At 37.0% G+C, this 18,225-nt stretch overlaps 1 protein-coding gene across 1 annotated transcript in view; it reads right to left on the bottom strand.

The window, feature by feature from the left end:
- The window catches only part of LOC127456722 (myomegalin-like), an 88,823-nt gene extending 88,254 nt beyond the window's left edge, over positions 1-569 (bottom strand). Inside the window, exon 1 of the mRNA XM_051725250.1 lies at positions 218-569. Within this exon, the coding sequence (XP_051581210.1) occupies positions 218-243 (26 nt within the window). The 5' untranslated portion in view covers positions 244-569. The remainder of the gene's footprint in view (positions 1-217) is intronic.
- Positions 570-18,225: the final 17,656 nt, after the last annotated feature.

The following is an 18,225-nucleotide window of genomic DNA, read 5'->3' as shown; positions in this document are numbered from 1 at the left end:
CATAGTACCTCCACATTTTTTTTAATTAATGCAATTTCCAAGTCATGTCTGGTTTCATATTTTAACAACAAGCATGTCTCAAAGACATTGCGGAATGTTACTGCCATACAAAGAAGAACTAAAATTCATCCAAAACAGAACACAAGCTGTTTTCTCTCAAGTCTCGCAACATTTCTGAAGTATATAGTTCCTGCTCTGTCAAAAGCAAACACCTTACCTGCCACGATACAGAAATCCACTCATCTTCACTGCCTCCAAACCACACAAAAGTTGAAAAAGAACAGACAGGAACAAACTCTACTGCTCAGCTTCTAAAGAGGGAAACAGCCAGGCTCTCTGCAGCTCTGGTCTCAGTCCAGTCTTTTAGAGAAGAACTCTTCATTTCCATAGACCAGACTGGTCAGGAGTCCAACCAAACACAAGCACACACATACACGTAAAGCAGAGCCACTTTTTCTCTCTGGACAGCAGGCAGGAGACTGTAATTTGACGTGGCAAGGCCAAACCAGGAGTCAGTGAAACACACACAAGGTTGGTAAGTGGTAAACAACACAGAGGTGAGGGTACACACACACACCGAGCGCCAATGGCTTGTCCTGAAAGACTGAACTGTTCTTGAATGCTCAAAGACAGGTTTCTCTGTGTAAGAGTGTATGTGTGGGGAGGAGGGTGTGAGTGTGGTTTCCAACCGGTACAAACCACACAGGGCCTTCCTGCCCAGGCACGAGGAGCATCCTTTTAGTTGCAAATGGACTATTCGCCCCTGGCAGTTAGTGTCTATGGGAGATGGCTGAGAGGAGGAGCTATATCTCTGAGTAAGGGACACAGGTTCAGACAGGTCTGTAGGTGAAACACAGGATTTAAAAAGATTATCTCTTTCCACTGACAATGGGGAATCTTGCATTGCTAAGTTCAAGAAGGCTTTGAAAAAAGCCAGCCAAGCTGAAGACAAGGCAAAAGTTATATACATAGCACAGACATAATTGTGAGCTCTTGTCTTGCCTCATGATTATTTATAAAATCCTGACTGTGTGTGAATTCAAGGAGACTAGAATAGAAATTCCATAACGTCTTTTCCAGTCAGATGGGGAGTGGCTGATGAGTTGCATAACAACAGTTAAGTTAGAGGAATATTTACATAATTTTCATATTGCATGCATTCTCACTAAAAATGTGTCTGATATGGCATGACATTTTATGCATGTCTTGTGTATCACCTATTTGAGAGGTTAAAAAAAAAAAACACACACACACACACACGCACACACACAGGGCTGTTAAACTAAGCTGAATTGCCTTTGACCAGTTATGACACATTTTTTTTCCGAGGTGAAGAATAACTCCAAAAGGAAAGCGAGAAATACCATTCAGGCCAGGAGTTCTGTGTTGTGCTAGTCATGTAACATAATCACAAAATCTTCATCCTGTTAAATAATTTACATTGGAAGAGTCATGCGTTCATAATCAGCTACGTTTTATTCCTTATTAAGCCTGTTGTTTGTCTTCTTGCAAGGCCTGGGAAATGTCACACATTACTCTTTCAAGGAAAGCCAGTATGAGGCCAGCATACCTTTATGAGGTATCTTTTCCATTCAGAATGATTTAAAGGGTTAGTTTAACAAAAATATGAAAATTCTGTCACCATTTTTTCATACTCATGTTGTTCCAAACCTGTATGACTCTCCTTTTTTTCTGTAGAATACACAAGGAGAATTTTTTTTTTCTCATTCAATGAAAGTGAATGGTGACCGCAGTTCTCTTTTGGTGTTTCACAGAAGAGAGAAAGTCATACAGTTTTAGAGAGACTGATCTCATGAAAATTATGTGACTATGGTGACATTATTGCAAAATGAGATTATGTGGTTGCTTACATGTATCATTACAGTTCTGAGGTGAAATTAAGATTGGGTAAAAATATAGATTTTCCAATGCATCACGATCTTCATTTGAACAATCTCAATATTGATTCTTAAATCCCAAGATCTATGTTTTACTCTACGCGCAACCCACCACTAAATTGCTCTCATTTGCAAACAAATTTCGTGTTATGCGACTAAATGTCTGTGATAAACCACTGGCTGGTAAATGTTCAGATTTCGTTCACCAGTGATTGTGTACTATAGTGGTAAAATATTCAGCATTGAGATCCTTTCACTGTGTGTTGAGAGTAAAAGTTGTTCCATGTAACGTATGTCCAAAGATGAGATCCAAATGACCCATTTGTCATTAAATAATGTCTCTGTTAATACTTTTTCTTTTCTTTACACACAATTATTGATCAAAAACAACAAAAAATAAACATTAAATTCAAATCACAAATGGCATGGATGTATAAAGCATCAGAGTCCTCACTTGTTAACGTGCTCATTTACAGAAGCTCTTTACAGAAATGCCGATTTTCTTAAAGAGACAGTTCCGGTTTTTGTACATGTTCAAAAAATCAATGTTAATACTTTTAAACAGTTCAAATTAGGGCTGCACAATTAATCAAAATAAAATCGAAATCGCGATATGACTTTGTGGGATTATTAAATCGCAGGGCTGCAATTTATTTCAATAAATGAATAGTCTGCTTGCTTCAAAGATTATTTGCACTACTCTGCTCAGTTTATATTAAGTTAGAGCATTATTACAGTGTTTTCATAGCGGTTCTGTTCTCCAAAACTCCTCCTCATGCTTAGAGTAACAGAAGCGCTCATAGTTCGGTTGCGTTTGCTTACGAGCACTAAGCACTTTATTACACTAAACCGGCGCGTCCTGTGTGAAGTGATTTGTATCATCTCAGTCTCCACCAGGCACATCACAGGCATCATAATAATAATGCAGAATACAAGATGGGGTATAATTCAAACATCTTTATTAAATGATTGCTGAGCAAACATATTAACAGTTGCACCTGTAGATTCAAGAAAGATGCGCTGTTCCTCCAATCTCCTGTCATTTATTTACCTCATGAGAGAGTGTGTCGCCCTTATTACACTTCGAGCAAAGATCTTACTTTTTGGAGAAATGTCCTCTGGTCTGATGAAACAAAAATTGAACTGTTTGGCCATAATGACCATAGTTATGTTTGGAGGAAAAAGGGTGAGGCTTGCAAGCCGAAGAACACCATCCCAACCGTGAAGCATGGGTCAATATGATCATCAATAACCTTAAATTCAGTCTGACAGACTCATTCGGCAATACGTCATACACTGGTGCGTGATTAAATATTAATGAACATTTTTATTAATATTATGAAACCGTATTCTACATTATTTTGATAAAAAAATACATGTTTGCCCTTATGACAAAGGAATTACTTAACTGTTTTTTGCCTATATTTGTGATAAATTCACATCACATGTCCGTCTCTATGTGAAACAGCACTTGTCACAAACACATGAAGCCAAATCCACCCGACATAATGTTGAACTCGTAACAATGGACACATCGTGACAGGTGAACAGAGGCTGAGCTATATGGCTTTATTAGAGATTCGTGAGTGCACAGGACACATTTTGAGTGTGCACACGCACTCTATGAGCAAGAGCAGGGAGATTTCATAGAGCCGCATATATTTAAGAGCACGCGTTCAGTTTTGTGCAAGAACGAAGGAAATCAGCGTGCGAGTGGAGAGATTCGTGCTCGCGCAACTGGTACATGGATGCACTCTCGCACAATATGCATTTAATAGTATTAATACGGCAAAAAGCTACGGTCTATAATGCTGGAGTATGGACCATTAAGTTATTAATTTTCATTTATCTTGACAATACTTTTTTATTGTATTTAAGTATCTTTTGATTTTACTTGAATTCATCATCGATCTTCGCGCCTCCCCTGACAAGCTCTGGTGCACGCAACACATTCTCACAGTGAAATCGGCAATATTCGAACGACTTTTCTAAATTTGGCTAATTCATATGATATGCACTCTGCACTCATTTTAATTCCCATGACTTTTAATACAGCCAATGACGTCGCTGGACATCGTTTACATCTAACACGTGACAATTACTTAATTCTGTCACATACAACAGCTTCCTATCATGTTTACACACTCTACTGAATGGTTAAGTTTAGATAAGGGGTTTGGGTAAGGGCATCATATTAATAAGCATGTTCTTAACGCCTCATGCGTGAAACCCACACTTACTTCTGCATTAGACATCCGGGAATTTGCACGTGATGAAATCATACGAGTTTATGCGAACAAAATCATGCGACATCACATGAAATAGCCACCTCGTAAATGATGTACGACTTTTAATGAGATCGGGTTGGCGCACCCCTGGTGAGGCGCGCCTCCCAGTTTGAAAACTGTGGCACAACAGTAAGCAAGTGTTTTGATGTCACAAGATGTCAAGAAAGGAACCAGTCTAAAGATTAAGTGTTTATGAACTGATAATTTCTGTGAAAGGGAACAGATATCATTGTTGTTTTAGCGCCTCTAGTGTTCATTTTACCAGGAAACTTCAACGATATGTACAACGAGCCACATAAAAATCATTTTGCAAAAATATACGTATAGCAATGTGTTTCAATAAGACCAGGTTGGTTTTGAAACAACATAAGAGAGAGTAAATGATGACATAATTTTCATTTGAGGTCAACTATCCCTTTAAGATGCTTTTAGATGAAAGGTGACAACATCTCCATTTATTAATTACATTTCACCTGGCATGATGCTTTTTACATTCAAGGTATAGAAGTAAAGAAACATTGATCAATCAAAAGTCTTCAAACCAGAAGATACCCAAGAAAATGTGAAATGTATGAAAACACTCGCAATCACACTAAAGTTAAGTATATTTTTAAAGACCGAGAAAGAGGTAGTGTGTCTAACCCAGGAGCCACTGTGACCCTGTAATTACCACTGAGACTACACAATGTTCCCACCCTTCAATCTAAAACCCCTGTGTTTGAACAGCTGCCCAGAGCCAGCTGCTGGCTGTGCAAATGATGGAGAACCACAAGTCACACAGTACTCTAGAACTCAACTACAAACAGTTCGTTTTATATCATAAAAGTGGATTCTTTCATAGTGAGCATTTCACCCCAGAGAGCAGGTGAAACACCGTAACAGCTATTACATCACAACATCTCTATTTATAGACTATATAGACTGATTACAACTGAGCACTCTTTTCCCCCATAATATTTCTGAAGCATAAACTGGGTTGAATTTTGGAACCATTCTATCTTCTTTTGAGAGGCTATGACCTCATAATAAACGTGTTATGGTTACATTTACTGGCTATTACATGGCATGTGAGAAGGCGCGCTATGACTGTTATTATTTAATCATTTAATAGGTGGAAATTGTTCATGCTCCTATGTCTACAATACATTGTATTTCTAGCAATGACAGGGAACTTTTGGGTTACCATCTGTATAAAATGAATCCCAGGCAATTCCCTCACTGTTAACAGACAGGCTGATTAGAAACAGGACGTGTCCTTTATTGTATACATACATGTGCATGTGTCTGTGTGTAATTAACTCTGTCACATTTTTACAAGCTGTTAATGAAGTTGTATAACTCCTACTAAGCATCCAACTGGAAAAGTAGAATTAGAGGTGGACACAATATTATGTCATTTACAATTAGAGAGTTATTAGGAAGCAGATGCAATGTTAGGAAAGTAATGATCAGAGTCATTTTTAACATTCATCCTCATCAAGCAGTACAAACTTAACAGAAGTGTGAAACGACATTGAGAGCTGATTGTTCAGCTGCTCTCACACATGCTGTACCATTTACCAGCAATCTTGACAAGAAAATAAATGTGCTCTATAACCTCTATAAACTCCCTCTCAAGCACACAACACTTCTATTATGAGCATTAGTAATGTCCTGTACAGCTGTGGTTTACTATCACGTCCGGTCAAAACAATCTAACAGGACCAACAATGTCAGTTTAAACACATAAGCAGGGCCATAACCAACATAGACATTACCTTATTCAAATTATTCTTCATTCATGTAAATAGTGGAGAGCTAAATTGGCTAAATAACATTGAACCCTGAATGAATAAACCTTGTAGACATCAGCTAAATAAACAAGCCTGACCTCTTTTTACAAAAACTTAAACTTTTATAATATTAATGGAAACACTTTACAATAAGGTTCCATTCGTTAAGTAAGGAATAATTGACGATGGACCATTGAATTATTGAAAAATAATGCACACCCGAGGTGGTGTGCAGTCACAACGTGCAGCGGAGCGACTGTTACACCTCAGGTGTGCATTATTTTTCAATAATTCAACGGGACGGAGTCAATTATTCCACTTATACCATGGTTGCCACACCTTAATACATCGTTCAGGGTTTTATCTCAAGACATTTTCTGGTTTTCGTCCCTAAAACACTCTTGTGAATGGAACTACTTGCTTCCGATACGGATTCAGCGTTTTGCTCTCATGCAGCTCAAGCCTTTGTTGCTATTTCGAAAACATCACTTTAGAACTAGCAACGGAGGTTAGCGAGGCTTGTGGTGCTTTACTGGAGCACTTACTGGAGTAACAAGTTAGTAAGTTTGTGCATGTGTATGAGAGTTTGTGTGTGAGTTTGTTTTTGAGGGATTGAAAGAGAGAAGCTCAGAAACTGAGAGAGATCGCTACTGGGATTACCTTTATTTGTTGCAGCTCTCGTCAGAAGTAACATCGCTTCAAAATCACCAAGATGTAAGTTTAAGCACTTCTCAGCAGCAGTGAAGTGTCGCCACATTTCCATTGTAAACCTTAAAAACTGTTTTCAACCCCACTGAGATGCAGGTGTACGCTGAAATGATGGCTGTTTTTCGCTTGTGAGTAAGTGTGTGTGTAATAAGTATCATTTATGTGTGTCCACGTGTGTGAGAGCTTAAGAGAGGGGGAGGGGGAGCATGAGGGTGTTTCCCACAGATGTTTCTGATAATATAGAAACTGTTTTATTGATCAAGTTTATCTAGCTTTGTACAGCTAAAGCCTTTGTTGCTTGTTTGAAAACGTCACTTTAGAACTAGCAACGGAGGATGCGCTGCTTTTCGGCATTGGAGTAACAAGGTAGTGCATGCATGTGTGTGTGTGCGAGCGAGAGAGAGAGAGAGGGGGAGGGTTAGTACGGTGCTTTCCATTATAGCTATGTGAGGCTGATTAGAGCGAAATACATTGAAACATAAAAAGTTTCACATATTAAAAGTTATTTAAGATAACAGAAACCATTGTATTGATCAAGTCGTGGGGAGCGCGAAACGAGTCTCAATGTGTGTGTGTGTGTATGTGTGTGTGTGTGCATGTGCATGCGTATGTATGTGTGTGAGCATGTGTAAGTACGGGTGAGACGAGGAGTGCGAGGATGCTTTTCAACCGAAATTCAAATAAATGTAGGATATTATAGACATTGTTTGACGTTTTTTTTCTTCTTCTTCTTCTTTTTTTTTCTGCCCTTTTCTCCCCAATTTGGAATGCCTAATCCTCAATGCGCTCTAAGTCCTCGTGGTGGCGTAGTGACTCGTCTCAATCCGGGTGGCGGAGGACGAATCTCAGTTGCCTCCGCATCTGAGACCGTCAATCCGCGCATCTTATCACGTGGCTTGTTGAGCGCATTACCGCGGAGACGTAGCACGTGTGGAGGCCCACGCTATTCTTCACGGCATCCACGCACAACTCACCACGCTCCCCACCGAGAGCGAGAACCACACATTATAGCGACCATGAGGAGGTTACCCCATGTGACTCTACCCTCCCTAGCAACCCGGACAATTTGTTTTTTAGGAGACCTGGCTGGAGTCACTCTCAGCACGCCCTGGATTCGAACTCGCGACTCCAGGGGTAGTAGTCAACGTCAAAACCAATGTCTTTGTTGTAATTGGCTATTTTGTTGTGGTAACCTGTAGGGCTCTTTGAAATAACTAAATAATCTGGAGAAGTGATATGGAACCGTTATGCAGTCAAGACCTGGAACTACTTCATAGCTGTGCGTTTAATTGAAAAACAATTGCACACCGTCAACCAAGAACATTCGTCAACCAATCAGAATCAAGCATTCAACAGACCCGTGGTATAACATTAGTTAATGCATTAGGTATCATGAACTAACAATTAACTTTATATTTATTTACAGTATTTATTCATCTTTTTTAATGCTATGCTAGTAAATACAAATTGTTCATTGTTAGTTAATGTTAGTTCATAGTGCATTAACTAATGTTAACATATACAACCTTTGTGTTACTAATGTGTTATATGTTGAAATTAACATTAACCAAGATTAATAAATGCTGCAAAAGTATTGTTTATTGTTAGTTTATGTTATCTAATGTTAACAAATGTAACCTTATTGTAAAGTGTTAACAAAAGCAGATAAATCAATTATGCTCTTCTATTAAATTAGTTTAATCATATTTAAATTGTACATTTGGGCTCTTTGGGTGATTCATAACAGATACCTGCATTTTCTTGTAAACACATTGTGCAGAGAGGTCTGTTGTGATTGGTTTGGTCATTATTTTGTTCATTAACCCTTTGTAGCTTATAAAACAGACCGTCTTTAACATGGAACACATGGTAACTGTTTTGAGACAAAGCAGTTGCTCAACATTACAAACAACGTTTCATTTCATCAACTTATTTATACCAAAATATAAGACCAACATGGGTTTTAAACTTATTTTCAAAGATTTCATCGAGGACTCACATGAACTGGACATACCTCTCAGCAGCATCTCTCTTGTATCGCTCATCAGTCGGTGCCCAATCCATTTTAGTCCATATCTCAGGCGCCACGTGATATATTCACAATATCGCGTGTTATCAAATAATCAAATTAAGGTAAATAAATAAATAAATAAATAAATAAATAATCAATCACATTGTAAATATATTGCTTCGAATGCAATGGATGGATGCACAGTTCTTTGTCATTGGTTTGGTGTGTCTAACCCCCCGCAGTCCAGCACACACTGCTGGCAGCGCTCCGGATATCACACGCGTCAGGAGATGAGCAGCGCGAGAGCACCATATATCAAAGCAGTCTCGTGCTGATGCTTCAGAGAGGTGAAGTGCAATCATCACCCTCTTCACTCTAGAGCCCAAATAATAATTATTTATCACGTGCTTGTGTTTTCTTCCAATATTGGCGTCTATTATAGCGAATAATTTACTGAGGTTTTTGGTCGAAATCGTGGTGTAATTAATAAAATGTTAGGCTGCTATTGGTTCCTCAAATATAGATAGACTAGACAGACTATAGATAGACTGCCATTAAAAAAAATAAATAAATAAAAAAAAAATAATATATATATATATATATTTACCATGATAAATTAGTGAAAGCACCAGACTAGCATTATCAAAGAGGTGGCCTTTTATTTATATTTACATTATTTGATTAAAATAATGTTTCAGGTTCTTTGTAACACACTAAAATGATGACACTTACTCCACAAATGCTTAGTAAGTTCTCTACAATACAACTGTATGTGTGTATATATATATATATATATATATATATATATATATATATATATATCATAATTGTTTTTCTTTTCTTTTTTTTTCTAGTAAGACCTTTGATATTAGGGCAAAAATCGTATTCTTGATAATAATTTTTGTATTGTTTTCCTGTAAAAATATCTAAAAAACCTTAAAACAAGACCAATTTGATTTATCTTGGTTTAGAAACAACACTACATAAGATATTTAGGTTTTTCAGAGAATGTATTTTTAACATGTGTATTTTATCTTACTGTACTGGCAGAGTTTTTATAGTCAAAACAAGTGAAATAATCTACCAGTGCTGAAGAAATAATCCAAAATGACTTTTGTATGTAAAACATGTTTTGTCCCTTATCTCAGGAATCATTGATTTCCTAAATGTTTATTTATTTATTTGTATTTATTTTTTTTTCCCCCAATTTGGAATGCCCAATTCCCACTATTTAGTAGGTCCTCGTGGCGGCGCATTACTCACTTCAATCCGGGTGGCGGAGGACGAGTCTCAGTTGCCTCTGCTTCTGAGACAGTCAATCCACACATCTTAACACGTGGCTCATTGTGCATGACACCGCGGAGACTCACAGCATGGGAGGCTCATGCTACTCTCCGCAATCCACGCACAACTTACCATGCGCCCCATTGAGAGTGAAAACCTTTGACTTTACCCTCCCTAGCAACCGGGCCAATTTGGTTGCTTAGGAGACCTGGCTGGAGTTACTCAGCACACCCTGGATTCGAACTCACGACTCCAGGGGTGGTAGTCATCGTCAATACTTGCTGAGCTACCCAGGCCCCCACTCCTAAACATTTATTATTTGACCTGTAAAGTTGTTAAATATTATTTTTGTGCGGTGGGACTACTGTTTTAGGTGGATGCACTTATTCCACCTGTGGGTGTCGCCACAGTACACGAATAAAGTGTATCGTCTGATGCCTAGATCACAAAGCAGGATTAAGCAGGTAGCTAGGCAAATTTAAACTCAGAATTCGTGGTAACAGTGAGGTGTGGATAGGTTTTCATCGAGGTTCATCACCATAGGCCTAACGTAAGCTAAACAGCTATGATCACAGGTCACTCCCTACATATATCTTGCTTCAATTTAAAGTGGCCATCATAGAAACAATTTTAGAAATCCACAAAATGCGGCTTTTAATGATAATTAGGCCATTTATTTGCGAGAATTCGTCGTCATGACACCGAATTTGAAATATTGTATATAACTTATACAGACATGGTTAGTAAGCGATACTAAGTAAGCGATATTTACCACACTAGAGTCATGTCAACAAGTATTATGATAACGTTTTGTGGCTATACTTTTGAAATGGTGCGTATTTTAACATTTTGTTGACTGGCCCCATTTAATTCTATTGTAATTGCCTTACTGGATGCGCAATTTATTTAAAGAATGAGGATAATCAACATTATGTGGTAATCAACTTTTTTTGGTGGTGATCAATAATATGCCTCAAATGCTGTCAATATAGCTTCACTTGTATTAGACCAGAAACATTCCTTTTAAAGCTGATACGTGTAATTATTTTTTATGTTAAAATACTTTCTTCTATCCCATCTTAATAGGTAGAGACAACTAAACCATTAGTAGGCTGATTTCCCTGAAAAATGTAAACATTATGCCTCTGTAGCGCTTTCCAAAATTGCTCTGTTCGTTTGAGTTACCTTTCCAGCCCCATACAACAACACTGAATCAACAAATGGCATCAGACTGTGTGTTTTTCTTCAACCAATGGCAGGTGGAGGATGCATTCGGAACTCTGTTTAAAACATTATTTATTTTGGCATTTCTGTTTGGTGACACTAGTGTCGCAGAAATTGCACTCTTAAGTTTTAACATACAGTATACTTGAAGAAAAGGGGTACAGGTTGGAGAAATATAAAATAATTTTTGACTTTTGAACCAGTAGAGCTTCTTTTGCTCTGGTTGTGTTGAAGAAGGGGGTGGATAAATGGCCACTTCTGGCAGTATTTTGATGATGGAGGACAAAAACCAAAAATAGGCACTTTCTATGCTCTACCACATCAATTACTAGTAAGTAAGCATGAATTACTTACACGGCAGCAGTGAAAATATATGTTAATATATTGAGTTACATAACTGAAGGAACAGCAGAATGAAGTGACTCAGAATTCAAATATTGTAATTTTCTTCTGTCTCTCTCATCTCATGTATAAGGAGAAAAAGAAAGGCAAGGAAGATGGAAAGAAGTATGAAGGAAATGGAAAAATGAAGGAAGAACCCACCTAGCTTCAACAGAGTAAACATTCGTTTGATTATAGAGGTAAGTCAAAGAGTTCAGTTCAGGTCACATCTGAGTACTTTTAGGTGTAGAAACCAGTTCTAAGATGCAAATGCTTTCTTTTGCTGTACAACATTATTACGTTGAAAAGTGTTAAAGGGATAGTTCACCCAAAAATGAAATTCTCTCATAATTTTCTCACCCTCATACCATCCCAGATGTGTATGACTTTCTTTCTTCTGCAGAACACAAAATAATGTCTTTAGAAGAATATCTCAGCCCTGTAGTTCCTCACTATGCAAGTGAATGGGTACCAAAATTTTGAAGCTCCAAAAAGCATATAAAGGCAGCATAAATGTAATCCATAATTCTCCAGTGGTTAAATGTATAGCTTCATAAACAATATGATTGGTGTGGGTGAGAAACAGATTAGTATTTAAGGCTTTTTTTTTACTATAAATTCTCCTCTCCGCCCAGTAGGTGGCGATGTGCATGAATAATGCGAATCGCCAAAAACAAAAGAAGAAGAATGTGAAAGTTGAAGTGGAGCTTGATAGTAAATAATGACTTACATACTGATCTGTTTCTCACCCACATCTATCATATCGCTTCTAAAGACATGGATTAACTACTGGAGTAGTATGGATTACTTTTATGCTGCCATTATGTACTTTTTTGAGCTTCAAGGTTCTGACCACCATTCACTTGCATTGCGTGGAACTACAGAGCTGAGATATTCTTCTAAAAATCTTTGTTTGTGTTTAGCTGAAGAAAGAAAGTCATACACATCTGGGGTGGCATGAGGGTGAGTAAATGATGAGAGAATTTCCCATTTTTGGGTGAACTATTCCTTTAAGACCTCTCTCAAAGATAATTACAGATTGTGGTTTTACATGATTCAGATGAACACTGAGTGGAGATATTTCAGCATATTTTAGTTCCTTGTTTCTCTCTTTGGTAAACAAGGATACAATTTATGCTACTGGAGCAACACTTTACTTGAAAAGCATAATTATGTGTTACTAGTTACCAGTTCATTTATAAAACAAGCTCAACCTTAAAATTTACCCACAACAACATGGAACTAAACAAATTGCTGTCAAATGTTTTTGGGTCACAGAAACACATGGTACAGTACCTGCCACCCACAGCCCTCTCAAACCCATATGTTTCTGTAAGAATGCAAGATCCATGTGCATTTGAAGGCCACCTTGTGGCCAAGACTAGGCAAAGCACGTCATTAAATGAACACAGCTGCACAAGTTTCCTTAACTTTAGCCATTCTTACTCATTTCAAATTACCAATTTACTGTTCACCACACTAGCTTCCAGTAAGAGAAAATCACTCTTTGTGGGTATGGAGGTGAGCATGGAAAAATCATTCACATGGACTCATTATTGTCTTATACAGGCTGCACAATTAAGCACATCCGAAGAGTAAGAGATGTGTTTTCAAGTTTAAAGTGTATGTGGGTAGTTGAAATTAAATACTTTTGCAAAGTTGACATGTCCTGCTCCATCTTTAAAAAGCATTTAGCTAATTATTTTATAATTATAATGCATGCAACTCTTATGACCTTATGTTAATTAGGGGACTATTGAATATTTGTACTTTAAAAAATACATTTCTCACACCACAAGACCATTTAAAATTAACTATTGAAGGCAAAAAGTTGATTAAAATGGAGAGAAACTCGAAATGGCACAAATATATACACTTCCCCTTATGCAATCATAGAATTTTTAACCTAAAATCTTGATATCTGGTCAATGGACATATTATGCGTCAACTGCCCATGTTTTTGTGTGTAACATCCTTACACGCATATAGCAGCCTCTCCCAGTCTCGCCCATCACTCTGTCCCTCAGTTGTCCTCTGGTTTGTTTGGAGCTGTCATAACAGTATGTGATTCATCAGCCATTCCTCATGTCTGTGTTAATATTGCACTCCGCCCTCCATGTCCACAGCCTTCCATTTTTTGTTTTTCTAGTTATCGATTTGCTCGCTCTCAGGGTGACCCCTGAGGGAAGAATCCATGTGGAGGCGAAATGGAGCCCAGAGTTGGCAGTGAGCGAACAAGTCCAGCGCACGAAAAGGGGAAATGCATCAAATTCCAGTCCGCTCCCCTCAGAGCAGCAGGGCTGGAGCACAAGCTGCTGTTCCCTACATAAGAAAAGCCTCATCTGGACAACAAAGCACAAAGACAGGCTTTTTTTCATTACAGTGACAAGAGTAAGTGTCCCTGTCTGATATTAGCACGCTAAAACACTGAATTAATTATAGTAATTATCAGTCCTTATAATAAAAGCGTAATATCCTCAGTGAAACTAATGCTAACCTACATGTTTGGATTCCTCCGTGTTAAGCTATATAAATCCTCTCTGTTCAATTCGTTTTATCCTGTCTAATTTCTGTTTGAGGTTGAGGGGGTACAGAGGAACAGTTGCCTTTGTTCTGAGTTTATTCTCTCATTATTGAAATAAGCACACAGCCTCCACATGCAACCGCAGTATTTTAATACTACCACAAATATATTAGAAGAGACAGACAAGATGTTAATCTAACACAGGCCACTGAATTTCTGTGCAGTTCCATTCCAAATCCAGATGTGAGCGTTTGTTTGTCTCTGTTTGTATGAGATATTACACCTCTAATTCATGTTCATTGATTACAGTGAACAACACCAGTATAAAAGTGGTCAGGGTTTGTAAACCACAATTTCTCTTGAGGCATTTCTCATAGTGGGTTGTGATATAGTTCCAAATGAAGAAAACAAATTAGAAGCATTTACATTTATGAATTTGGCAGACGCTTTTATCCAAAGCAACTTACATTGCATTGTTCCCTGGGAATCGAGCCCATGACCTTGACATTTTCGATACTAGCGGCATGCTCTACCAGGTGCTGGAACAGAAGCTTAATTTCTCTTAGCATCCAACTAAAAATAGAGATTACTTTTTAATTTTAAATTCTTCCCATTCAGTGTACCCGAATGAGCATCTGCGAAAGGATATTTCTAACACAAGACATGAAAGTGACATTTGGATTTCCTGTGTTTTTAAAACCGATGATTTGAGTTCATCCCTAAAAGCCAAAATGTCACAGGCCCATTGCAGCTTAAATCCTGCGAGAAGATATTCTTGAACATTGCGGCATTATATTTCATTAATTCAAAAGGCGGTGGAATGGTTTATATTAAATGCAGATGGTTACTTGGTTCTCCCCTAGTCTAATAGGTAAACATGAACTGAGACATCATGTGGATTGCAGGGCCCCTTGCTTTCAATGAATGCTAACATAAAAACATCAACAAACTGAGTTTTAAATACTTGCGCATATCTTTATAAGCCAATTGATTTACAAGCTTTTGCTTGAAAAGTGCTTTAATTTATTCATAGGCCCTTATAAAGAGCTAGTCCAAAATAAATATACCTTTTTGATTAATAAAGTTAAACAAAGCCTAATAAAATCTCAGAAGTCACGTATTGTGCCCTAAAAACTTTAAACAGGCTCCAGATGTACTGGACATGAGTTACAATGATCAATAAACAGGAATTTGAAACAATATACAGTTGCAGACTTAGAGAATGTTATGCTCTTAATTACTGTAAGTAAGAGTGAGAACCCACAGTGCAGTTCTCTTAATCACACTTTTTAAAATCCTGTTAATCCCTGTTCTCAGATCAAAGCCAGCAGGCTGTGACTGAATGTTCATGTAAATGATTTCTTTGTTTGTGTGTCTACATTCAAAATCAATTCATATCTTATAGTCAGTGCCAGTCCAGCACTCCAGATGAATATTTCAGCTCAGTAATCAAACTGAGAATTTACTCTAGAAACAGTTTCAAAAATATTATAAAAAGCATGAACTATTTGTTATCTCATCCTCTTTAACATTGTTAATTATGTTATTTTATAACTGAATTGTATGCAAATATGGCATAATCTAGAGGAGCCCATTCTAATGTGCTAAAACTGAACCATACTGTTTGTGAAACTGATAACAACAGCAGGAAGGATGGAGGATGGATGATGGTCATATATTTCAGTGGTGGAGAGAGCCAGTTATCAGAACTTCCCTCAAATAGATGGAGGAAATCTCACAATGTCAAAATGAAACAAAAAAGTTGTGACTAATTATCACAGAAAAGTATATTTTAATAATGATCATAGAAATGAGTACTTCATCACAGCTCTACCAGAACTGGTGTGTTTACATTTGGGGACAAATTTGCCACCAGAAGATATCTAAGTTTGACAGAACCTCTCTTTGTTTTTAATTATAAAAAAGAAAAGTTTTCATATACTTAAACGTGAACTTAAACATGTTAAAAACTAAATATATTAAAAAAGTTAGACTATAAAACGTTTATAATAATTTTTTGTTGTTGAATATATATATATATATATGAAAATAAATATAACTATAAAAATATACAAAATAAATAACTAAATATACAAAAAAGTTACACTATAAAACGTTTTTATAATTTAAAAACATTTAGAATATATATTTACTAAATACATAAAATAAATTGATGTATATGTTCTAAGTGTTTTTAATGATAAAAAAGTTAACATTTTAAATATTTATTTTTTTATTTTATATATTTATTTTTATAGTTATATTTATTTTCATATATTTAGTATATAATATATTTAGTTTTATATGTATATTTTTACATTTTTAATTTTATAGTTTTATATGCATACAAATTATTAAAAAAAGAAAAGTTTATTTTAGGGTTTGGTGGTTAGAATTAATCTATAGTAATTCTAATGACCTTATATACTGTAAACACAATGTCCCCATTTAGTAAAAGTGTGTATTATTAAAGCATTAAACTTGCTCGCGCAGTTCTGCACTTGCAGTGTCTTTTTCTCAACCTCTCTTCTCTCTCCTTTTTTGTGCGCATCTGTGTGTGTGTGTGTGTGTGTACATGTGCTTTATGCATGCACATGTCAGTGTGTGTGCCAGTGGAGAAAATTAAAGACAGACTTTCCATGGCAGGCGTCATCCCCAAATTGCACATTTGGTGGGGAATTCGACCTGGCTCGAGATGTGACAATAATATTAATTTCAATGTGTACCCCCATCCACCTCAACAACCCGTTTACGCAAAGCTCTGCACAAAAACATAGAAGAGATCATTTCTGAAATAGAAAACCTACCTTGAACTAAGACAGAGTGAAAAAGATAGTGAGAGAGAGAGAGAAAATTATTTCTCCCATTGTTGGAAGATAAAAAACAGTGGTAAGCAGATCTAAGCGACGGCTGTTTGGAGAAGATATGATGGATTGTGGCTTTAATAAAGATTAATGACCAGATTACTTCCTGAGTAGAGTCTATTCTTTTAACTTTACAGGGAGGCTGTAAAGTTAAAAGAATAGACTCTACAGTGTAATATAAAGCAAACTGTTACAGAGGGTCGAGGGGGATTCTTAAAACAAAAGCTTTTGACCTGTTCTTTTGATGCTTATTCTTGCAAGGGATATCCAGCTTACTTCATACATTCTGTTTCTTTTGACGTTGTACCTTTTATGTCTTTTCTACACAATTATACACACAAGTATGCATTTAAGTTTGAAATTGCACATTTGTAGTCATCATACTCTGCTTTATTCTAACAAATGGCTTCCTTAACTATACCAATGACGAAGAACCGATCCTACATCTGAATTAACCTTTAAACATCTTAAATTATCCTCCCAAGAGCTGACCTTTCTTTGAAAACCATACCGTTGCTTGGCGGAAATTGTGTGACACAACCTATTTGTGTTGTCCTATGGTTTTAACAGGCACTAGGGAGATTTGGGTGCACGGTGGATGTTGACCTTTGTATTTGACTTGGGCGCCGTTGTCACAGCGCTGCTTCCTCTCCAGCATGCAGGCGCCGCCAGGACTTCTGTCATCTCTGCCATGCTGGCAAGAGTAATGCAAGCAGGAAGTTATCCAGCTCAAATTAGTGATAGTTTAAACACCAAGGTCAGCCTAAACAGGCCATTTCACACTCCTTGAATATATCAGCATATGTGTGACAAGTGTGAGGCCTCAGATTCTGTCGACTGGGTAAAAATGAGCAACTTTTGAACGTTTGATCTTGGTTGAAAAACGCTTGTTTTTTTCAGTTTTGGTCATTTGTGTATGCTAATGTTAATCAGAGCAGGCACAAATATGAAAAGGATGTTTGCCTATGTTATTCATAACTACTTCTTTTTAAATAATAGTCTACTTATTAAAGGAAAACTTCACCAAAAATGACAATTCTGTCATAATTTACTCACTATCATGTCATAAATTAGTAACAGACATCAAGATTTTAGCTGAAAAATGATTTCGAGTTGCTTCTCCCCATAACCTATCATATGCCTTTGGAGATGCAAAAGCTGCATGGACTACTTTTATGATATGTTTGGGTCCTTTTTTAAAGCTTTAAAGTGTACAAAACCTCTAATTAATAAACAGGCTGTGATCATGTTCTAAGCGCCTTAGCCAATAG

The sequence above is a fragment of the Myxocyprinus asiaticus genome, chromosome 19, assembly GCF_019703515.2.
Source record: "Myxocyprinus asiaticus isolate MX2 ecotype Aquarium Trade chromosome 19, UBuf_Myxa_2, whole genome shotgun sequence".
Taxonomy (NCBI): domain Eukaryota; kingdom Metazoa; phylum Chordata; class Actinopteri; order Cypriniformes; family Catostomidae; genus Myxocyprinus; species Myxocyprinus asiaticus.
Note: the sequence above shows the minus strand (reverse complement) of the source record. Positions and strands in the feature narration are given on the sequence as shown.